We start from the raw sequence: 23610 nt of genomic DNA on the forward strand, positions 1-23610 counted from the left end.
CTCACTTCTCTAAAACAGTCTATACTAGGGGAGAGAGGTCAAGCTCTTCATGTAAGAATCACGTGGTTCCTTCTAAAACAGGCGACTCCATCTTGAGTCTGATCAAAGCAGCATCTGCCAGTAGCTGTATGACCTGAGCCTGGGTGTCCCTCTAATCGTCTGCCTCTGTCCTCTCCACCTGGTCACAAACCAGGACACAATGTGTGTTCAAGGAACCCCATGTCACCTCCCTGAATGCTGCATGTCTGAGGCCCAGCTCACAACCCCCCTCTAGGAAGCTGCCCCTTAGGCCACCTGAGCACTGACCCTCATGCCGGGCACAGGACAGACGGGTCTGTCTCCTCCACTTGTTTCCCTCCCTCCCAGGACCCTGCCCCAGGCAAGAAAGAACAGGCCTCACAAACTCGTCCTATTAAGATGTAGATTCTGACTCAGTGGGTCTGGCGGCCTTGGCCTGTATCTGTGACAAAGTCCAGGTGAGGCTACTGAGCGTGGGCCTCCTTTGAGCAGCAAGGGCTGGAGCTCAGCACCTGGTAAAGGCTCTTAGTGTGGTTGTATGGACAGGCAGTTGTGTGGATAAATGAACATCTATTATCTAAGAACTGAAGCAAAATGAGGGGCCAGAAAGCCTGGATTACCCCTTGAGATAAAGAACAGGCACAAAGGCCTTCTGCAGACATACGTCGGGGACAGCACAGCAGGGAGCTGTGGGTGATGCTCATGGCCTGTTTCCCTCCTTATGTTTTCAGAGTGGAGAAGTCAGAAGGTTTCCATAAAGCATTTCTGTTTTTATTGCACATCGTATAAAATGGACGACACTGTATTTAAAACAGACAAGACGCTCACAAGGATGCAGAGACCCAAACTCTTCTTTTCCAGGCCTTACCTGTGTTTCACTGCGCCTGAGGATGGAGGCAGCTCTAACACACCAACCCAACCAGGTCACAAAGAACATGCTTGTTCTGGGGACTTCAGAGCTGTGCTGGGCCCTTCTGCACTGGCCAGTTTGGAGACGGCTGGTGACAATAAAGGTGTCGGGCAGAATGGTTGGGCCAGCAGAGTACCTGGGGCATGGCAGGGTGGGAGGCCTGTGGACACCTGGTCTGCTGGTGGAGGCTGGGATTACAGAACCAGCGCTGAGAAGGAAGATGGACAGGGCAAACTGGACCTGGGTATCCATCTCAAATGGACATACTGCAGCTGATGGGTGTAGAGAGCAAAAGATGTGCCAAGTCAGGCCTCAACCTGGCCAGCTGGCAGAGGCCCTTCTGAAACACACACACTGGCCCAACAGGGTTAAAGGGAGATAAATAGTGGGCACAGATAGAGCGGGGAGGCCAGGGGCCCTAAATCCAGTGGGTGACATGCTCCGAATACCAGCCCAGGAAATGGAGTGGAAAGGAAGCTGATCCATGTTGGTCATTTTCACAGAGGGATCGGATATGGTCCCAAGGCCCAGAAATGCTTGTGGAGGCCTGGCTTGCTGAAGGGGTCGCAGACCCTCACAGGCTGCTGACGGGCACAGGTGAGGAGCGGCGGACAGGACCATCAGTTCTGCCTCTTTTTTTCTTGCCCACGGGCAGCCGCCTCTTCCTCTTGAACTTTTCCTTCCGGGCTGTAGCGGTGGTGAAGGTGATACAGTGGGCGTCCAGGAAATCCAGCAGCTTCCTCGTGGCCATGCGGATGCCCTGCTGCTTCAGCTCAGCCTGCAGCTCCGCCAGCTCAAAGGGCTGGTACAGCAGGACCTTGCGGTAGAGTGCTGGTGTGGAGCGGATGTAGCGCCTCACTGCCTCTTCCGTGGCCACTGCCTGGACAGCCGCCTGTGAAGCACTGACCCCCTCCTCACCCTCCTCATCTTCTCCTGCAGACTCAAAGGCCGCTCCAAACTCACAGGAAGAGCTGAAAAGAACCAGGTATTACTATTTTGCGGCACCCCTTCCCTTCAGTCCCCCAAGACCAGGAGCCTATTTGAAGAAATAAGTATTTCTGTGTCCCCTGTGGAGCTGGTGCATGGCATGGATGAACCCCCAGTGCTGTGTCCCTGGCACTCTAGCTGCTGGCCTGAGCAGGATCTTGTCCTCCACCAGAAACTTCCATCAATGGCAGCAGGCCCCCATCAAGAAGGCATGCTGGGCTGGCCCCACTCCCGGGAGCACCCTGCGGGTTGAGGATGTGGGAGCTCCAAAGGACTGCTCAGGGGACTGCCTTTGAACCCCACCTGGATTTTCCGTAGTTCAAACCCAGAAGGCATTGGGGCTTCTGAACATCCACCATTAGGCATCACTTGTGCCAGTGCTCAGACCCACTGGTCAAAGGACCTAGGAAGCCACTGGCCCCGTCCTTTGACCTGCTTACCTCTGTGAGCTTAATGAGCTGTCACTGCTGTCCACAGAGGTGGCCGTGGATTCCTGGGAGGCCGGGAGCTGGGCGTCACCATCAGGGCCTAGAGGCACCTCTTTGGCTGGTGACATATGGGGGATAATTCCACCAGGCTGCTTCCGATGTCGGGGACCCTTGGTCTTAGCTGGTCCCTTGGACCTTCGGGGAATAGGGTCAGACGTGGCCTGCAGCCTGGCACGACCAGCTGCCCTTGAAGCTTTGGAGGTCTTGGTGGCATGGATTTGGCTGCAAGGAGCCTCCAGGGGTACCTGTGAGGATTGGCTCTCGTCCTCGGAGTCTGACTCCAGCGTTTGGTGGGTGTACTGGAATATTTCCTTCAGTTTTAGGACCATCTGGCGTTTGGGCAGAGGGCGTACCCCAAACCTGAATGGAGAAACAGTTGAACTTCAGCAAAGAGCAAACAATTTTCAACAAATAATTTCATGCTGTAACTGAAATCTTAAATGCCTTTTATGAGCATTCAGAGGTTAGCGTCTATCCTGTGTGCCAATTGAGCTTACTCTGAAGAATATTCCAAAAGGGCCATTCCACATGTTCTGAACAATGGTGGTGGCGATGACTTCCCTGGACCCAATGTGAAGAGCAGCGTTGATTAGGATTGGATAGTTTTGTTGTTCTTTTAAAAAATCATGTCTCCTTACTCAGATTGTTAAGGCCAGGGTCCCATCTCCACCCACGACATATGGAGACCTGTCACCTGATGGGTAACCTGGAGAAGCCTCATTTCTTAGCTTCTTAGGGGCTGGGTAATTTGGGGAACAGCCATGTGGAGAGCTGGTAGGCACACACGCCCCTCCCCCCCACACACACACAGAGACCCCCACACCAGAGCCCAGGGTGGATCTGGTGATGGGCCCTACATCTCACAACCTCGCTAGGACTAGTCACTTGCAGGAGGGAGGGACCACTAATGAGCAAGCTTTCAAGAACACTACCAACCTGTCCAGTTCCTTCTTTAGTACTGGGGTCTCCAGGATGGAATACCGTGGCATTGGCGTTATGGGCACTTTTGGGGGCAAGTTCTTCCTCCGATTAGCACCTTCCATAAAGAACAAAAGAAATACGTTTTAGTGGGAGGGACCTGGGTTTACCTTTTCCGACCCTATTGATGTAACCAAGAGAAAGATGTACTTGAAGAAAGCCCAGTCCATTTGCTCTGTAAGAGTAGTTATGTTCACCCCCTCACAATCTGACTCTGGATCATGTCTTCCTGTTAGAAAGCATCACCCAGCACATGATAAGGGCCAGGGCGACCTTGTGCAATGCTGACGCTGAGTGAATGCGGCAGAAGCATACGAGTGGTTGCCACAGGCTGGCGTGACAGGGCAATGGCAGTGTCTGCTAATAAGTACAGGGCTTATTTCTGGGGTGATAAAAATGTTCTATGGCTCAGTGGTTGAGCATTGACTTATGAACCAGAAGGTCACGGTTAGATTCCCCGTCAGGGCACATGCCTGAGTTATGGCTCAATCTCCAGTGTGGGGCATGCAGGAGGCAGCCGATGAATGATTCTCTCTAATCATTGATGTTTCTCTCTCTCTCTTCCTCTCCCTTCCTCTCTGAAATCAATAAAAAAATATATTTTAAAAAAATGTTCTGGGATTAGTGGTGATGGTTGCAGAATATTGTGAACATACTAAAAACCACTAAATGGTACATTTTAAAGGGTGAATTTTATGGTAGGTGAAAATGTCTCTATAAAGCTGTTATTTTAAAAGAAAAATGGGTTTTTAAAAGATAAATGGGACAATTAGGAAAGAATGGACTTTGGTTCTTATCCTTTTTATGAGCATGGAGCCCTCTAAGACTCTAATAAAATCAACAGGCTTTCTCCTTAAAAAATGCACAACATTTTAATATACAAATTGGAAGAGTTTGTCACCTCAAATTCAGATTAAGGCCCTTGGTCTAAAGTGTACTACAGCTGTTCTCATGGCATCACCTGGGAACTGGTGAGAAATGCAAATTCTTGGTCGTACCCCAGTCCTCCTGAAGCGGAAACTCTGGGGTGGGGCCTGGCCACTTGTTTTTGAAGTTCTCCAGGGAATTCAGATGCCCACTCAAGGCTGAAAGTGCTGGTCAACGATGCCCAATCGGTCTAGGATTTTTTAAGAGGAAATGAAACATCGGGTCAAAGGCAGATGCTCTGTCCATAAGCTCTGCTTCCGTTAATAGTCACTGCTCAGTGCCACCCTGCCCTTCCTGGCTCTCCCTGGACCTGCCCGGCTGGGGAAGGAGCAGCACCTTGAGGGGCCTACACTGGGTGCTTTGGTTCTCCTCTATGAATGAAATGAGCTGGGAAGTGGCATCCTCCACTGAGGCCCATAACAGGCCTCGCTCACAGCCCCATCTGTTGTTTTTAAATTGAGATGAAATTCACATAATAAAATTTTAAAGTAATTCAGTGGCATTTGGTATATTCACAGTGTTATGCAACCACCACCTGTATCTAGTTGCAAAATGTTTTAATCTCCCCAGAGGAAATTCCGTAGCCACAAGCAGTCACCCCTTCTACTCCTGGCAACCAATAATCCGCTTTCTATCTATATGGATTTGACTATTCTGGTTATTTCATATAAATGGAATCATACAATATGTGGTCTTTTGTGAGTGGCTTCTTTCATTTAGCATGTTTTTAAGGTTCATCCATGTTGTAGCCATGTGTCAGTGCTTCGTTACTTTTTATGGCTGAGTAATATTCCATTATTTGGATAGGCCATAATTTATTTACCTATTCAATTAGTTGAGGGACTTGGGTTGTTTCCACCTTTTATTTATTTTAATTTTAATTTTATTATTTTGTTGTTAATCCTCACCTGAGGATATTTTTCCATTGATTTTTAGGGAGAATGGAAGACAAAGAGAAACATTGATGTGAAAGAAACACATCAATTGGTTGCCGCCTGCACAAGCCCTGATCAGAGCCTGGGCTGGGGAGGAGCCTGCAACCAAGGTACGTGCCCTTGACTAGAATTGAACCCGGGACCCTTTGGTCCATAGGCCGATGCTCTATCCACTGAGCCAAACTGGCTAGGGCTCCACCTTTTAGCTATTGTGAATACAGCTGCTGTGAACATTTGTGTACAAGCATCTGCTTGAGTCCTGGATTTTAATTCTTTTGGATATATACGTAAGAGTGGAATTGCTGGATCACAACGGCAATTCTGTGTTTAATTTTGTGAGGAACTGCACTTGCCCAATCTTAAGGCATACCCGACACTTGGGCCTCTCAGAGGTGCTGGCTCGGTATTCTGGAGTGGGGTCCATAGGCAGGGATTTTTAACAAGTGCCCAGGTGAGCTGTAGGGTCCAAGCAAGTTTAGAAAGCTCTGACTTACTGGTTAAGAAGTATGTGTTTGATAGCAAGCCTATTCTCCCTCAACTATGGAGAGGATTCTAGAAGGCAAGGAAGGGGCTTGTCACAGGTCAGCAGGCCCTTCAGCATTGCCACCCCATGTTGTCATTATTGATTTCCTCCAGGGTCCTTAGTGTAAAAGAATTAGCATAAGTCAGTCAGAGAAAGATAAATATCACATGATCTCACTCATTTGTGGATTATAATGAACAACATAAACTGATGAACAAAAACAGATCCAGAGACAGAGAAGCATCGGTCAGATGCTCAAACCTCAGAGGGAAGGTAGGGGAGGGTGGGAGTAAGGGGGAGAGATCAACCAAAGGACTTGTATGCATGCATGTAAGCATAACCAATGGACACAGACACCAGGGGGTGAGGGCATGTACGGGAGTGGGGTGGGGGGGCAACAGGGGGATAAGGACACATATGTAATACCTTAATCAATTAAAAAAAAAAGAATGTAAAAGGTAAACAACTCTCCCCACTACTCACTTGGCTTTTCTAACCCTTGTGATTTCTGAGCTCGATCAGTACTCGGTGTCTGGGCCAGAGAAATGGCCTCTGGAGACTTCCGTTCTTCTCCATCCCAGTCGTCCCACAGAGCTGAATTCAAGAAGCTCAGCCTGCTGCCCCCAGGGGAGCTGGCCTGAGGGGATTTCTCTGGAGACTTCCTTTGGCGAGTGCAGCTTCCTCGGATGGGGGTGGTACTCAGGAGTGCTGGGGAGTGGCAGTCACCGCTGTCTGGGGCCTCCCTGGCCCTGCTGCCTGGGCTACTGGTGCTCAGGGGGCCAGTCCGCTCAAGGTTCAAATTATCAATTGGAATTGGTGAGAGGGGCTCGACATGCCAACAGCAGTCGTCAGTTGGAATGGGGGGACCGCTGTCCAACAGGGAGCTGCTGCCCGCCTGATGGGAGGCTACCTCCTGCTCATCTTCACTGTCCTCCACCTCCACCACTTCGCTCGCTGTGGCCGGATTCGGCAGGCTCGGCCTCGGCAGCGAGCGCTTCTGGAACTGCCCACTGAAATCAGTGAGGCCTCCGGAGGCTGGACAGGGAGTCAGCACAGAAAAGTGCTTGTGGCGCCTGGGGCTGGGACTGGAAGGGCTTCTGCGATTGACAGGGACCAGGCAGGATGACGATGTCTGGTGCACAATTGCTGAAAACTTACTAGCGGCTTTGGGTCCATCCCTGTTTTCTAATGGGGCCCTGGGCTGGAGCTGAGCCATTTCATATGCTGAAGTCTTGGACCCAAGACCCAGGCTTTGGGTCTGTGATGAGTGTTCGTGGCTTCTGCTGCCGAGCGGGGTGGCAGGTACCAGCCACGAGGTGTCTGTGGTGCTGTCCTCGTCCGGGCTGCTCTCGCGGTTACAGAACAGCTGGGAGGACCCTCTGCCACCCACACAGCCCGGGTTCCTTGACGGCCGCCTCTCCTCCTGCTGCCCTGTGGCCTCTCTCTTTGGTGGGCTTTGGGAAGGTTCCTGATCTGCATCAACGTCAATGATGGAGAACAGGTCAGAGAACTTGGGGCTAACTTCTAAAACTTTTTCTTCCAGGGAACCATTAAAAACTGACTTCATTTTGGTTTGTTCTAGCTCTAGCTCTTCATCTGAATCCAATAAAAGGATAATCTCATCTTCTCTGTTCACGTTGGAGGGAGAATTCTGAGATCTGGAGCTCTGTTGGCCAGGTTTTGCCTGAGTTAGGTCGATGGATGGAGACTTTTCTGGTGAGGTCAGGGTCCCTTTATTTCTGCATTCCAACACAGAACCACGTTCTTCGCCTTTCTGGCAGTCTGGATGGTTAAATAGCGTGAGAAGGCTCCGGCCCCTCTTCTGCGTTGATGGTGTGTCCTGGGAGGCCACCCTGGAAGCTCTGCCCTGAGATTGGGGCGTCGGTGGGGATAAGTCATTTTTGCGATGAGGGTGAAGGTGTGGTTGGCGTGGACTCCTGCCCGGAGGGGGCTGTGATGGGAAGAGGCATGGATGTGATGGAGGTGCCTGCCGGCGACTAGAGCGATGAGAGCTCTGTCCCCGCCTTTGTTTGATGCCATTGCCTCTCTCGTGATCACTTGTTACTTGGGACGGTTCAGGGTGCCCTCCTGGAGTTGATGAAAAGGGCTGTTCATCATCAACATCATCAACTGAGTACATTAAGCGTCCTTCCTTTTCCTCTGCCCAGCGGCCCTGAGAGGAGCGAGAGGAGCTGGTGTGATCCAGGGCTTCCTTTGGGGCCTCTGCTTCCTCCTCTCCACTTGAACACTGGCCCTTGAGTGGCAGGAACATGGACTGTCTCTCATTTTTTCTTTTGGTGAGGCACTCATCTCTTCCCTGCCCAGATGGTTCCATCTGTTCCGTATTTTCTGACTCTTCTTTAACCTGGATGTTTGCTAGGATTCGCCTAGAACCTGGACCGTCCTCCCCAAGCTGGTTAGTTTCTTCTTTGATCTCTGGAGCTCTTTCCCCCTGGAGCAGCTTTCTCTGAGTAGCAGCAAATTCATAAATTTCTTCCATTTCTGCTTCATTGACCTTTTCTCTATCTTCTTCAAGGCCCTCAGATTTCAACAAGGCTTCTGCTTCCTCCTCTTCACCTACCCACATTGACCTCAAGAGTTCTTGGAAATTCTCTGCTCTGGTTTCACAATCCTCATCTTCCTTCTCCTGTCTGCCCTCTGAATCCATCACGACAGATGCTTGTTTGCACAGGTGAACAAGCTCACTCACACCAAACCTGCAATAGGAAACGCCATGCATCATCACCGTCCTACACAGAGAGTGCCGCCTGGTGCTCCCGGCACAGGCAAGGATTGGAGCGGAAGTCCTCACAAGGAGGACAATCATGACTCAGTCCTGGCTTCTCCCTGCTCTCCTGCGACTAGGGTGCATGTGCAACACCCCAGGCCACTTGGTTCTCAAAACAGAGACTCATGAGACTTTAAGGCAGGGCTCACTAACTCCATTATGCAAATGTAAAGGGGCACATCAGGCTGAGCTGAAGATAATAGCAGCTGGTGGTGCTGCAAAACTGGGGAGCACATGCTGCCTTGAAAGGTACCCAAAGCACTGTGACTGATGCAAACTAAAAGCAGACTAAACCTGTCATGGGTCAGCCCAGGCCAATGAGTGTGCCAACCTCCCACCTGCTTGAAGGTTCTGTGGTCTCATCAGTACATTTAAAACCCTACAGGCTGAGCCAATGCTTTCCTAAGAATGCATCGGAGGGATGACACGGCCTTGGATGAACAAGTTTTTTGTGTTTTTTTTTTATCCCAGAGGCCCTCACACCTTGTCAGGAGGTAGAACACCTTTTTTGTTAACTACTTGCCACCTCTCCTGAGATACTGGTGTGGACAAGCTGGGTAGGTACAAATTCATGGGAGTTGGAATAAACCTTCCATTTTCTATTTTCTGGGACTTGGGAAAGGACTGCTGTTGATTGATCTTAGTGGTGGGCGATCAAGGAGCAGCAGTGTTTGGGAAGAACTGAGGCTGAGGACCACCCTCTCATCACGCCTCGGTGGCTAAAAGCCACATGACTAGGCAGAGGACTCTTCAAGCAGCCTCGGCTCTCCTGTAAGGGTCCATTTCTTTCCAGACTTCCTATCAATATGCCTTGTTCAAAGTCACCACTGGGCATAAACTTGGGATTAAAAGTGATAGAAAGGACGCAGCCCTGATCCTCCCATGAGCCATCAACCTGATAATCCTTGTCAGTTAATGTCAAAGCCATGAAGTAAATGAAAGAACAATGCGGACCTGCAGGCCAGAGAACTGAGGTCAGGGGTCAGCTGGGGAGGCAGGCTAGTGTCTGCAGTGTAGAGATAATGCAGGAACGCACGGGCAGCCTCAGTGCTCACATCACTCAGCAGGACACGCTGGGTTCTTAGATCGCCATCTTCTACAGCGAAGAATCCTTCATTGTTTACCTGAGGGTGAAATAACGTATAAAGGTTTACCGACTGGAAGGTCATGACTTGGGAAGAAGCAGATGGTCTTGGGTGGGTCCTGTGAGTCTCTACTCTTATAGCCTTAGTCGGGGGGATGAGCACTAGCCAATGTCACTCCATTTGTTGACCAGAAGTTCTGCAGTTTAAGCTGTAAAACTTCTCTGTTTCAAAATCAAATCAGGGATAGGTGCTCAAGAATCCAGTTGGTTCCCTCTGGACAGACACATCAAAGGCACCAGAACTTTCTGAGAGACCAACAGCAGTTTCTTGGATTCCAACAACACAATATTCAAGTCTAACGTAAGTCAACACAGAAATGTCTGTCAGTACTCAACTTTATACAGGTCAATTGTAAGTCTTCGTAATTATGCAAATAGAGGGGAAAACAGTTCCGGGAGAGGAGGAAAGGATTTTTATTCAATGGGACAAGAAATCTGATGTTTGCCCATCCCGAGGTCATTTCCTCAGACCACTTCCTAACCTCAAACATGTCTTCTCCATGGCAACAAAGAGGAAAAAACATTTAGGGCAGTGGGGGGAGAGCAGGGAGGGACATGGGGAGAGCATGGGGAGAGCGGAAATGAGGCAGCTCAGGAGGATAGGAAGACAGAGAGAGAGCCTGAGCAAAGAGTGATGAGGAAAAGAGGGGCAGAGAGGCAAGGAGAGGGAGAGGGAGACAGGGGGAGTGGGAGGTCAACGGAGAAAGACAAAAAGGCTCGAGGGGGACAGCAGGAGCTGCACGGAGGCGCAGCTTGTTCACCACGTACTTACATACTGAATGAGAAGTGGGCATCGGGCATAAAGCACGAACTTGTGGGCATACAGCACTTCCCCGTTGTCCATCTGAAACTGGACATCACTCAGGTGTGGGTTATTTACCATGGCACTGAAGTCAGCAACCAGCAAACCGAGAGAGAGCTGAGACAGGAGGAGAGCCGTCACTTCCATCTGTCACTTGCCTCTCTAACTGTGCAAGTTCCCCAACTGGGATGGTGGAGAGTGGGCAGGCGGACCCTTGCATTCCTCTCAATAGGGTTCCTACATTAGGTTCCACCTTTAAGTTACCTTAAGTCACTCAAGTGACACGAACAACAAAACACTAACTTCTCCAATTCTCTATCACACTGAGTTGCCTGGCCTAAAATGGGAGGGACCAGCAATTGGAGAGGCGTGTCTATTCTAATAAAGATGAAGCTGCAGCAGTGGCAGCTGCTGGGGGCTGTGTGCGCTAGGCCTAGTGTTTCACAAACTCTGCTGTGTGGCCCTGTAAAGAAATTTACCAGCCCGGTGTAACAGACGAGGCCCCCTTGTCCACATGGTTCAGGGACCCAGCTGACAGGAGCTCCAAGTCCCTTCTCTATGTGCCATGGTCACCAGAACTTGGTGTGATACTGATATACTAATCGGGTGACATCCACTCTAAGGAAAACTAACTTCTCACCAATTCATCACCTAAGAACATGAACTCTTAGGGGGAGGCCTGCCCAGGACCAGCACGTCGGAGGGGCACAGCGAGTCATGAATGAATGAATGAATGAATGAAAGGTTGAGAAACAAATGCACAGAGCAGGGGATCTCACAGAGTAATGGTGGTCCCTCTAGGCTGCCCCCATAAGTTCAGTGACAAAAGGGACAAAGCCTTATGGTGGAGCCCCGACAGGGGGACAGGAGGCTCCTGTGGGCTCTTGCCTGGCTCAGCTCAAATACTGTCAAGGATACCAGGGGACTCGTACAAAGGCTTGAAGGCCAGCAGTGAGCTGACCCCACTGAACATACGAGCACCAGCAGCCAAGACTACAGTCAGAGCAGAGCCAGGCCCACAGAAAGGTCCTTACCGAGGCCTGGCCGCCCATTTCCAAGTGCTGCTCCTCAGGTGGCAGGACAAAGCCAGTCAGTGGAAGGCCACCAGGCAATAGATCCATCCCTGAGAGAAGGATTCACAGGTTAAAAGAACATCACTTCCTGGCAACGTCAGCCTCCAGGGAAAGAGCATCAACGGTGGGCTGAGCTGACCCCAAATGCGCCTGGGAAATTCTTCAGTCGGACTTCTTCAGTGAAAGTGATGCCCACAAATCACTCCTACCACTACCCCCTTCTAACAGAGAGGAAACAAGCAGTAAAATAAACAGAACTAGCCCACCAGTCACTTGCTCTGGATAAACGTCTCCGTCCTTGGTTAAATTTAAGGAAATGGCGATAGACTTACCTGTCTCACATTCACCTTTGAGAACAAAATGAAAACAACTAAAGACTGCCCTTTCATCCCATCATATGGGGATGAGCCAGGGAACCTCAAAAATGAGCTGCCTTCATGGTCTTGGTCACAGGGATGCGAGGGCCCACAGGGCGGGGCTGGCCCAGGTGTCCCATCCTGTGTCTCACCTGTGGTCCCCTTTGAGTCAGCAGAACCCCCGCTGCAGGGCAATGGGCTGGCGCTCAACCCCTCTCTTGCCAGGTCCATGAGGTCCTGCAGGGCCTGGTACTCCCTTTGGCTGGTGGAGGGTGACAGATTCCTGGGACTGGCACTATGGAGGGCAGGTGGTGTGCGCACGCCCAGCTGTGGCTGTTCAGACAACACTGGTGGCAGCGTGGGCCCCTATGTGAGACCATGAAAGAAATTGGAAGCCAGAGTGACCACATGACTGCCATAACAGCCGCCACCCACACGTGAGGGTGCCAGCCATAGGCCAGCACAACCCTGGAAAGCTTTTCTTCATCACCATCTGTCAGCAGGCCTTTCTGTCACAGTGAAGGCCATGTCTGTGGTATCACATCTGCAGAAGGATCCCTGGGAGCCCCATCTTCCTAATGTCATCTAAATGGTCTCAAGCGAGTGAGTACGGACTCTAGGACCACCTGCATCAGGCTTGTCTGGCTCCTGGGCCCCATCACAGATAGATTCTGTCAGCCCCATGGGGGCAGAGCCTGGGACTCTGCCTTTTAAACAAACTCTCCAGGAACGCAATACATTTGGGAACCAGTGGTCCTCCCCGTTCTTACTAGGAAAGCCATCTAGTGGCTGCAAAGAGAAACAACGCTATAGCTGACACCTCTAGGCTTCCTCCCATCTCCTCCCCTCCTAGACCTTTCTGTTCCCTAGCTGTTGATTCCCAGTGCCATAATCCTGGAGCTCCCAACCCCTCAGAGCCCACCCGCATGTATTCGGAGGGGAGGGCGCACCTTGGTGGACTGCTGGGGCACCATGGGAGGCACCAGGCTTGCTGTATAGAAGGACTCCAGAGCCCAGGCCCTGGTCAGGGCGCTGCCCTCCCACAGAAAGTTCCGCTTCCCTTCAGGTGGTTGTAGACTCCTGCTAGCCTTTTCCAGCTCTTCCTTTAAAAGTCTGCTCGCAGGAAGTGGTGGCGTGTTGGACAATTCCACTTCTTCCTCTGCAAAGAGCTGGGCCACTCGATCCTCAATCTGTCTTCCTGTGGTCTCCAAGTCCTGGACTAACAACTGCGGTGGGGTAAGGGGTACTTTCTTCTTTCGACTCTTCTTCTCTAGAGAGAAACAAGTGACAGTCAATAACAGTCATCCACACAGCCTGAGCCCAGTGGTAAACTGCAGCCAGAGGCAGGATGGCAAGGCTCCCCCGGGAGCCACCACTCGTGGTCACACATACCTGCTGACAGTTTTGTCCTCTCGGGAAAAGCAGTTCCCAGCGGGAGCATTGCAGGTACAACCCCCTGCTCCATCTCGGACCGGGATAGAGCCATGGCCACCAGCAGGTCCTCAGACAGCACCTCAGGCTCATTGACCTTCTGCCTCTTCTGTGGTTCCTTCCTGTTGGGGGCTCCCTTCCGCTTCAGACCTCCAACGTGATTGCTGAAGCTTAAAAGGCAGCCAAACAGAAAGGTTAGTGATGGCCAGAGGTTGGGAGCACTTCCTGTTCTGAGGTGGTCCCCACTGGACCAAAGAGGGCTGGACCTTCTCCTCTGTGGGGGAAAGAGAAAAGGGGCATCAAGTGCCCGGAGCTCACTGTGATCATTCTGTGCCTCACGTAAGCTCACACGATCCTGCGCCACAAGTTCAGCACAGTCCAGACTCCAGAGGGTCTGGGTCCTCCTGTGTGACCCTGCCCAGCCAGGTTCTTGGTGGGTATACAACACCTGCAGCGGTACTGCACCCCCTGGATGTGGTCATACCCTTCTGGTAGAGTCAACACTCGATGGCTCCAAGTCAGAACCCTGGATCCCACCAACTTCTGCCCACTGATACTTCAGATGCCCCTTAGGTGGTCCTGGATATATTGGCCATGAAAGGATCCCTTTCTCCTGCAGGGGCTGCAGGGCAGTGCCTCTGCCCAAGGTCTGAAGGAAAGGCTTCTCAGCTTGGGCCACCATCTTGGTCAGTGGGCTCGTAGGCCAATGTGCAGAAACTCATTTGGTTTGGAAGAGATTTACTGAAAGATTTTCTGGCTGAAGGGAACCTATACTTCCCGCTGCCTCCCAGCAGGCTGGGCAAGAGTAGAAGGGTAAAGGTGAGAAAGAAACTAAGGACAACCTCAAGATCACCTTCCCTACAGCTGAAGGGCATTCTGGAAGCACCTCTGGCTTTCACAAAAGTTTGTGCTCTCTGTTGGGCCAGTGATGGCTCCAGAATCCCAGGTATCATCTTAGAAGATCTAAGTGAGCCTAATTCAGTTCTAACAATCTGGGAACCCTGCATGATAATCACCGCCTCCAAGAGAAAAAGGAACCACCCCAACATGCCAGGGCCCGGCCAGCAGGTAGGCTGTACCTAAGGCTCTTAAGTCTATGATGCTAGTGCTGAATGCTAAGATGCAGACAGGATCACCAGTGAAGACTCAGCCTCTGCACTCCCCATCTCAGCACTGACCCAGCTCACATGGCCAGAACCTGTGTGCAAGGCAGTGGCCAGGACAAATAAACCACCCTTGGGTTCCTTTTGCTCTTGACAGCTGTCCAAGGAAAGAAGTCCCAAATCTACTGCAGTCTAGGGCCGATACTGCCTGTGCTCCCTGTAAGGTTAGGGTCTATTCTGGCATCCATGGCGACAGGGGTAATGCAGCGCAAAGCTGACCCTCTGCCTTGTGTGTGCCTGTGGTTTGCACACTGAAGACTTGTGTCATCAGCAGGGCCTCCTATGTTAACATTTACGCATTTAACTCATGCAAATATTTTTTAATTAAAGGCCTGTGGTTCTGTCTCACTAACTCTTTGAACTATGCTGAGCAATCTTATATTAATAGTATGAAAATCAGTCTACTGAGATGGAAGCGAGGCTGTTCTACACATGAAATAGATGTAGTAAAGTGAATTACTGAATTCTTAGCTGCTCCAGAGGCACTGACTGCAGGATCCTGGGAATAGAAAACTCTCAAGAGGAAGGACCTTAACCACAGACATGCCCGCACCCACATAGACCATTTCAAAGCCACCTGGGATGCAGAATTTGTCCCCTATTCAATTCCAGTGGAAACTGTGACTGATTTCCACCTATGTTTCATTTCCAGAATCTATTGTCCCACAACACTACATGAGGCTTTATTTTATTTTTAAAACAAAGCAGAGTACTTCTTTGATTTTCTTCCTTTTCATGTGACTCACCTCGATGTCTGTGCTAGTGTGCTGCAGGTCCCCTCAGGCTGAGCTGTTTGCAGCCGCACAGCCTGGAGCAGGAGCTGGGGGTCAACCTCCATCTTCACTGCACACTGCTTCAAGTGACTGATTCTGCTCTTTGAGGTGAGAAATGGCTTGCCACAAATTGGGCATTCAGGGACCTGAGGTACACAAGGTCTCAGTGCCTTTTCAGACTCATCCAAGCACCTGAAGGAAGACAGTAAACATGGGAGAACCACCTTCCCTGGTAATGTGGATTGGAGCAAACATGGATCCACATCCACATGGACATACTGTGGGCCAAACCTTGTTCCCCAAAAGCCAGTCCCTCCACACAGCCTGTGATCAGCCTCCAGACATGGAATTTAGGTGTCTGTTAGCAAAGTTGACCGAAGAAAGCAAGAACAGGTTAAACATAAACTTAAGAGTCACCATATGATCTGGCAATTCCACTCCTAAGTATATACCCAAAAGAACTGAAAACAGATACTTAAGCAAACACATGAAATGCATGTTCATAGCAGCTCTATCCGCAATACCTAAATGGTAGAAACAACCCAAATGTCAATCAATGGATGAGCAGATACACAAGATGTAGTCTCCCTATACCAGTGATGGTGAACCTATGACACGCGTGTCAGCACTGACACGCGTAGCCATTTCTGATGACACGCGGCTGCATGCCGAGGATGAAACATTTGCTGCTCCTGAGGATGAAACATTTGCGACTAGAGTCTTGGAGTTAGTTTTTTCCTCAAAGTGACACACTACCCGAGATATGCTCAGTTTTTTGGCGAAGTTTGACACACCAAGCTCAAAAGGTTGCCCATCACTGCCCTATACAATAGAATGTCATTCCACCATAAAAAAAAAAAAAAAAAGAATAAAACACTGACACATGCTACAACATGGGTGAACCTTATAAACACTATGCTGAGTGAATCCACACAGAAGGCCACCTATTATTTGATTCCACTCTGCCCAGAATAGGCAAATTGATAGACAGAAAGCAGATTAGTGGTTTCCAGAGGCTGGGGCGGGGAGGGTTCAATGGAGAGCAAGTGCTAATGGGTACAAGTTTTCTTTTGGGGGTGATGAAAATATTCTAAAATTGATTAGAACGGTTACGTAACTGTGAATATTACTAAATGAAAGCCATTGAATTAATTATTCACTCTAAATGGGTGAATTGTATGATACGTTTTCAACAAAGCTGTTAAAAAATAAAAAACAAGGGCAGGTTGACACCAACACCAGCTACTGTCACAGGAAGGTATCTGATTCCCACTAAGCCATAGGGGCCCCTGGCTCTGGTGCCGCCCACGGAAAGGTGACAGCTGAGCTGCTCCTACCGGTTCACATGCTGCTCCCTTCGGGTCACGTTCATAGCAGAGAGGTTCTTTTGACAGATCTGGCAGAAGAACAACCCCTTCTCCTCCAGACTGTCATCAGGTGCGGTGGCTCCTTCCTGCCCAAACTCCTGCTGCAGGGCCAGGGCCACTGCAGTGTCGCTTTCTGTGGCAGGAAGCCAGGGCCCAGACCCTGTGGAGAGGACAAAGATCCATGAGGATGAGCTCATCCTCACACCTCGGCACATCTGTCAGATCTCACAGAGCGCTGACAATGGGTGTAACATGGAGCCGACTCTGCCTCATGCCAGGCACCATCCAGTCAAATGGGGCACTGAATGGGGCTCCTAGAATATGACTTCTCAAACTTTAATGTATGTAAAACTCACCTGGGAATTTTGCTAAAATGAAGGTTCACATTACAAAGGTCCAGGTGGAGCCCAAGGTCCTGCATTTCTAACAATTCCCAGGCAAGGCCGATACTGGTGTTCCAGGACTACTCTGAGTATCGGGTCCTAAAGAACTTTCCTTTCATTTTTCTCATTTCTGCTAAAGTCCGCTGCTTTGGACATGTCAGGTTTACAGGGCTTCTATTCCAACAAATCTAAGTTTTCTCTTCAAAGTTCAACCTTTCCTACTACTCTGACTTTTGTTGCCCATCCTGGGAGAACCAGATCAGAGTGAAATGCCTAGAGATTGTTCCCAAGGTAGCCGTGTCCACCTCTGCAGCCCTCTATCACATCTGATATTGCTGAAGCAGACCCTCGGTGTTCATGAGGGATGGGCCATGAAAACTTCATAAATCCCCAATTCTGCAATACTACTAATGGCCTATCATTCTTTCCACCAAAGCCAGAAAAGCATCATGCTATTTTGGTGCTATGTATATGTACATGTACGTGTGTGTGTGTGTGTGTGTGTGTGTGTGTATGCATATATATATTTTTTAGCAAAGCAGTGGCTTCTCTCTCCTGAGCATTATTGGGTATGATATGAAGATATATGGAAGCAACTGAGTCACATGTAGGGGAGGTGCTGGGTTCACACACTGGCTGAGCAACTCCTCTGCACCCCTTTGGGTGTTCAAGGACTGATGCCACGGCAGATGTGACCCTGCTACCTGTGTGGACCTTTGGGGTAGCCTGAGAATCGTCAGTGCTTCTAAGGTGAAATCTGCAAGTGCGATACCAAGAGACTATATGCTCCTTAACTCATAGGTCTGTCAGTACAGTTTCTTCCTATTTACTTTCATTTTGTGTATTTTCATCAGAGATGAGGATTCATATTGTTTAGGGGATAAAGAATGGAATCACCGGATATTATGTGCTTCTTGGTGTGGTATAATATGCAGTGTACAACACCTGCAAAGCACTGTTGCCAAACTGTTTAACCTGGAGCCCATGAGACTTCTAGTTTACTCAGTGTAATGCAACACAGGGATTGCATGAATGGGTTAAATGACATCATGTAGAAACAATCCAGCAAATCCAGAAAGTGGTAAATTTAAAAAGACAACTATCCTGGACTCTTCAAAAAGTATCATTAAAAAAAACCCAGCTCTAGCTGGCTGCTCAATGGTTAGACCTTTGGCCCATGGGTTCGATTCTGGTCAAGGGCATGTACCTCAGTTGCAGGCTTGATCCCGGCCCCAGTGGGGCACGTGCAGGAGGCAACCAATAGGGAGTGTCCCTCTCACATTGATGTTTCTCTCTCTGTCTCTCCCCCTCCCTTCCACGCTCTGAAAATCAATGGAAAAATATCCTTGGGTGAGGATTAAACAACAACAAAACCAAGACAAAGGGACTGTTCTAGAGTTCAGACCTTAACAGACTACTGGCTATAGCCATATGCAGTGTGTGAACTTAAAGTTCTGACAAATCCTTGGAAACCAGCTACAAAAACTATCCTTGGGATAATTGGGGAATTGGATACCAGGCAATATTAGGAAATTAGGTGTGACAATGATATCTATATATATAAAAGACTAATATGCAATGTGTCCCCTTGGGAGTTCGACCGGGAGTTCGATTGCTTGCTATGATGTGCACTGACCACCAGGGGGCGGTGCAGAACGAAGGAAGGCCCTGGCTGGCAGCCGGAAGGCCCCAATCGGCCCTGATCGCTGGCCAGGCCTAGGAACCCTACCCGTGCATGAATTTCATGCACTGGGCCTCTAGTTGTGATTATAAAGGAGAACCTAGGCGTAAAGTGTCATGATGTATTTAACTTACTTTCATATAGTACAGAAGAAGCACATACATTTATAGAGACATAAAAAATATATGGCAAAATGTTAATAATTGTTAAATTTAGGCTGAGGATATAAAGAGTTTGCTGTAATATATTTTCAGTATGGAAAAACTTTAAAATTAAAATTAAAAATTAAAACAAGAGGAAGAGGTACCTTGTCAAAGAAACTAAGTGAGAAATGACCCAAGAGACCCTTTGTTCTCTGGCTAGATGACACGAAGTGGCAAAGGTAGAAAGCCAGGCGAGCCCCCCCTCAGCAGAAACACAATGAAGATTGGTTTCTTCCTACTCCCTTTCTTCCAGAGTTAGAACTTACGCCTGTTGGGAAGACAGAAAACTCGTGTCATACCGTTCCCCACCATTATCGCCTCTTGAGGGTCCTTTGGAATGTTTTCCTCAAGTGCAGGCTGGAGGGAGCACCCTTCTGAAGCATGTTTCAAACGCTCGGGGTCTGCTCTCTTGAACTGCTGCATTCGCTGTAGGACCATCTCAGCCGCCCGGGGTTTGGAGGGACTTGGCACTGTAGCAGTCAGACAGGGAGGAGGCTGGGAGTCACCGTTAGGAGCAGCCTCTGCAGAGGAAAATATTCACGTGTCTGTTCTAGCTGGAGAAACAAAAGACTCTGCCTCCGAATACAAGTCAGACCCAAGTTTCAAAGAGGTCCTTTAGCAACTAGTTTAGGTTTAACTCTAAAGTTTGAATAGGACTGATTGTTTGTTGGTAACCTCACTGTTTACGGTAATATCAATGTACCTGTCATAGGCAGGAAAGGGAACGAAGAGTGACTGCTAATGAGCACAGGGTTTATTTTGGGGTGATGAATATGTTCTAAAATTAGGTAGTGGTGATAGTTGCACAACTCTGTGAATATACTAAAACCATTGAACTGTATACTTTAAAGGAGCAAATTTTATAGAATATGAATATCTATTAAACTGTTATTAAAGAAATATTAATGACAGACATTTATATCTTTCTAGGTCAGAAGTTCTCCTTTAACTTGGTGTCCACAGAGGCCTCCAGTGGGGATCCGTGAAGTCCCTGAAGTTATACATCAATTTTGCAGGTATATGTGGGAGTGCAGTTTTCTGGGGGAATCATGCATACCTTCACTAGACTCTCAGAGGGAGCATGAGGGACCAACAACATTTCAGCAACATTACTGAAGCCTTATAACAGTCTCTGTGAGCTAAGTCCTTACCACCACTCAACTGAGAGGTCATGCTGACCATACTGGGTAAAAAAACACATTAAAATCAGGAAGTGAAGGTGAGAAAATGTAGAAACACAACTCAGGTGCCCAAAGACCTAGTGCTGTATTATATATGCAAAGTGGTTTTCAGCTGTGCATGAAGAATGTATGCTAAGCATATGGTTTAGTACATCAAGGGCAGGAGAGTAAGAAAGCTACAAACAAACTGCTCCTCTCCTCCCCCCCCCCCGCCCCCCGCCCTCCAAAAAAGGGAAAAAAGTTGTTTGGAGGAGAAAGGAAGAACTGAAGATTCTCCTGGAACATATGGTACCCACTGTGAAACGAATTCAAGAAAATGGAAGAAGCAGCATTATTTTCATGTTCATGTAACTCATGTCTACTAGTATAATGTAAACATTAATAGGAAATGAAAAAGAAGAGGGCCCCAAACATAATCGTGTGAAAAATACACACAGGGCTTATATTTTTTTATGACTATCATTTAAAACAGGAGTCGGCAAACTATGGTCCTCAGGGCTGCCTATTTTAGTAAATGAAGTTTGGTTGGAACACAATTCATTTACTTACTATTGTCTAGGGAGTTGGGGAGTTGACAGAGACCATACGGCCTGCAAAGCCAAAAAAATTTACTATATGGCCCTTTACAGAAAATTTTCCACCTCTTGGTTTAAAATAGTACAAATCACCTCTGGTTTCCTCTATGGAAGTTCTGGCAATGTTCCTGACTGGGTTACCTGTCCGGGTGCTCCATGCACTCCTCCAGAGCATAGCAGAAGCAAGCGCACTTCCCTCTCCATTCTCAGAGGGAGCTGGTTCACTCTCCTGCCACTTGGGTACCCCTCGCTTTTTTGTCCTTGTGGCCTGGCTACCAGATCGAGTTTTCCTCTCCCTGGGGCCTTGAAGGGTTTTGCTCTTGGTAGCAGTTGGTTTGCTTGTTAGCTGAGTGATGTTTGAGGACTTTTTTGTCTTCCTTTCCCCTGACACTTCCTTGGTGCCATTCTTTCTCACCCTTTGGAAAAAACTGGCACAGAGTTCCTTAAAGTCATCATCTGACTCATCCATCATCTGACCAGTTTTAAGGCTTTCAAGCTTGTTTTCAGAGGAGTGAGGGTCAGTCTGGGGGTCCAAGAATGAGCCTAGCTGAGCCTCATTCGGAATCACAGCTTCATTAGGGTTCCTCTTTAATTCTCACTGAGATACCTGGAGAGTTTGCAAAATTGAATAAAAAGTACTGTTTTTCCCTCCATAATGATTTAAAATGTCTTTCTTCAAATTGTGCCTGTGCTAAACAGCATGTTTAAAGCTTCCATCTGTTACAGTTCACATTTGAGAGGTTTTGTTGTCCAATAGATGCCTCTGAGATAGAATACAATGAACTTGTTGCTCAGGTGATTCTTCAATATCTCCATAGTGATAAAGAACATTTGGTTCATTTAATTTCACATCTGTGGAAAAACAAAAGCATATAAGTGTAATTAGACAGATATTGTCATTTCATGCCATTTCTTCCAGGAGTATGTGGAGTATAGGAGTAACAATATCCCTGTCAATACTCAGGTACAGCCTGATTAACACAGAGCCATCATCCTATAGGACATCACAACACAACCCAAGGGATATGGGGGTGGGGGGTGGGGGATGTCTAGAAATCTATCAAAGCATGTCCTTTCACAGGCAGAAAACCTTGGGCATCTTGAAAGAGTATTGTTTTTGCTGAAATCTGGGGAATGAATTCCATGAAGGGCAGTCACCACAAAAACATGATGATCCCCAAATCCAGAAAAAACTATCAGAGGCTCTATCAGCAGGCAATGTAGAGAGAGAGAGAGAGAGAGAGAGAGAGAGAGAGAGAGAGAGAGAGAGAGAGAGAGAGAAAAATGGGAATGAATATGCCCTTGAACACTCAGGAGACAGGAACAAAGATAGGAATACAGGAGACTCATCCTTCATTGATACAACCAATTTTCCAAGTTTAAAAAGGCCACTTTCCCCATCCTCTCACCCCAGTAAGAGCTCTCCAAACTCAGGTTGCTAGAATGCTGCCCAATGCAAAGGTTAGGCCTTATGGGCATGATTATTTACATCAGCACTGTTTAGTGGGTTTTCAAAAATCAAAATCAAAATTGAATGACTCAATGGCAGAAAGTTTATTTCAAATCCAATAATGCAATCTCCGATATCCAGTTAATCCAATTAATCATCTAGTTATCCAGAGCTGGGCAGACACACCGACCTCAAATCTACTTAGCATGGCTGACTCATTCACATCTTCCATGTAACTCTTTAGAGAAGCTTCCCCTCATCCTTTATCTAAGTACAACCTCTCCACCTCTATTATTTTCTTTCATCACAGTTTTCACAATAGCATTTATCACAAGTTATAATCATATGTAATAGATAACATTTAATGAATGCTTGCTGTATGTCAAGCACCAGTCCAGTTGCTTTACAAGTCTAATTCATTGAATCCTTACAACAATCCTATTCCATAGAATCTACTGTCATCCCTTCTTTTCAGCAAGGAATCAAGCACATGAATGAGGAACTGGCTCATGTTCACACAGCTTTTGAAGTGGCAGAGCTGGGATCAAATCCAGGCAGTATGGTTCCAGGGCATCAGCTCTTATGTTTTTATTCATTTACTTATTATCTGTCCCTTGCTAAGCTCAAAACTTGAGGAGGGCACGGATTCATCTATTTTACTTCATATTCTCTTTGGCTGACAGGCACCTGACTTGGAAAAAGTGATCGACAATTATTTGTTTAACTGCAAAGAGTTCGCTATAATCAGAGCGAAGAGATAGTGGGGATTGGAGAGACGGCTTCAGGGAGAAACTGAGGTCAGTGTCCTAGTGCTTGGAACGTCAGGCTAACCAAACTGAATTTTATCCTATTGGATGTGGTGAGCTAAAGCAAACTCCACCCTCCACACCGCTCTGTCTCCACATCTCTGTTGTTAAAACAGTCTCTCTCCTATACGTTCTCAATCAGTATTTGCTTAAGGAAGTAGCGGTTCCTAGGAGACGGCAAGTTTCCAGAGAGCCGGCGACTTGTGCCTACACAGTGCTGTACCTACCGCGGCGCCGAGCTCACAGCTTATGCGGAATGAATAGGCAGGTGAGGGGCGGACCCTCCCGCTCCCCTCAGCCGGCGACACAAGGGAAACGGGCAGGGGACTCAACCTGAAGAGATGCTGCCAAGGACTCCGACGGCGAACTACGATCGCCTAACGGACCCCCGGGCAGTGACTCCGTGTGTATCCGCATGCCCCCACCTCTCCTCCCTTCAGACAGCCCCGGCCTCCTCCATCCAAGCGCGGCTCCTGCGTTCACCCGCGGCTGGAAGCGGGCGAGAAAGGGTCCTCTGCCTTCGGAGAGCGAAAAAGGCCCGAGATGTTTGGACCTTCTCCCAGTTACAGACTCCTAGCCCCAAAGCCCGGCCCCTCCTACCTCCGGCGCCGCCGCGGCACCCTCTCAACGGAGAGCCTCGAGCCCGCGCATGCGCCGCCCGGCTCCCC

The 23610-nt window shown here is 48.7% G+C and overlaps 1 protein-coding gene across 3 annotated transcripts; it reads right to left on the minus strand.

Annotated features, from left to right (window-relative positions):
* Window positions 1–440: 440 nt before the first annotated feature.
* On the minus strand, window positions 441–23595 carry SLX4 (SLX4 structure-specific endonuclease subunit). Of its 3 annotated transcripts, none has more exons than XM_079780052.1 (15): window positions 23543–23595; window positions 20828–21538; window positions 19230–19451; window positions 16634–16823; window positions 15270–15488; window positions 13322–13530; window positions 12880–13199; window positions 12082–12295; window positions 11535–11623; window positions 10471–10617; window positions 9509–9678; window positions 6250–8483; window positions 3340–3439; window positions 2356–2763; window positions 441–1899 (listed from the first exon to the last, which is right to left on the minus strand). In XM_079780052.1, exons 2-15 carry the CDS (start codon window positions 21156–21158, stop codon window positions 1503–1505), a joined length of 5250 nt encoding a protein of 1749 aa, XP_079636178.1. In that variant the 5' UTR covers window positions 21159–21538; window positions 23543–23595; the 3' UTR covers window positions 441–1502. The 3 variants fall into 3 exon arrangements, with proteins under 3 accessions (XP_079636178.1, XP_079636179.1, XP_079636180.1); XM_079780053.1 differs by lacking the exon at window positions 23543–23595 and adding an exon at window positions 23368–23499; XM_079780054.1 differs by lacking the exon at window positions 23543–23595 and adding an exon at window positions 23276–23348.
* Window positions 23596–23610: the final 15 nt, after the last annotated feature.

Source organism: Cnephaeus nilssonii (genome assembly GCF_951640355.1).
Source record: "Cnephaeus nilssonii genome assembly, chromosome: 2".
NCBI classification, from domain to species: Eukaryota; Metazoa; Chordata; class Mammalia; order Chiroptera; family Vespertilionidae; genus Cnephaeus; species Cnephaeus nilssonii.

Bases quoted from the DNA above. Each gene is read 5' to 3' on its own strand.
- SLX4 (XM_079780052.1), bottom strand. From the start codon at position 21,158: ATGATGGATGAGTCAGATGATGACTTTAAGGAACTCTGTGCCAGTTTT. The intron at 3,440-6,249 runs GTGAGTAGTGGG...TCTTTATGGAAG, and splicing joins ACAAGGGTTAGAAAAGCCAA to GTGCTAATCGGAGGAAGAAC. The intron at 1,900-2,355 runs GTAAGCAGGTCA...GGTTCTTTTCAG, and splicing joins AGCTCATTAAGCTCACAGAG to CTCTTCCTGTGAGTTTGGAG.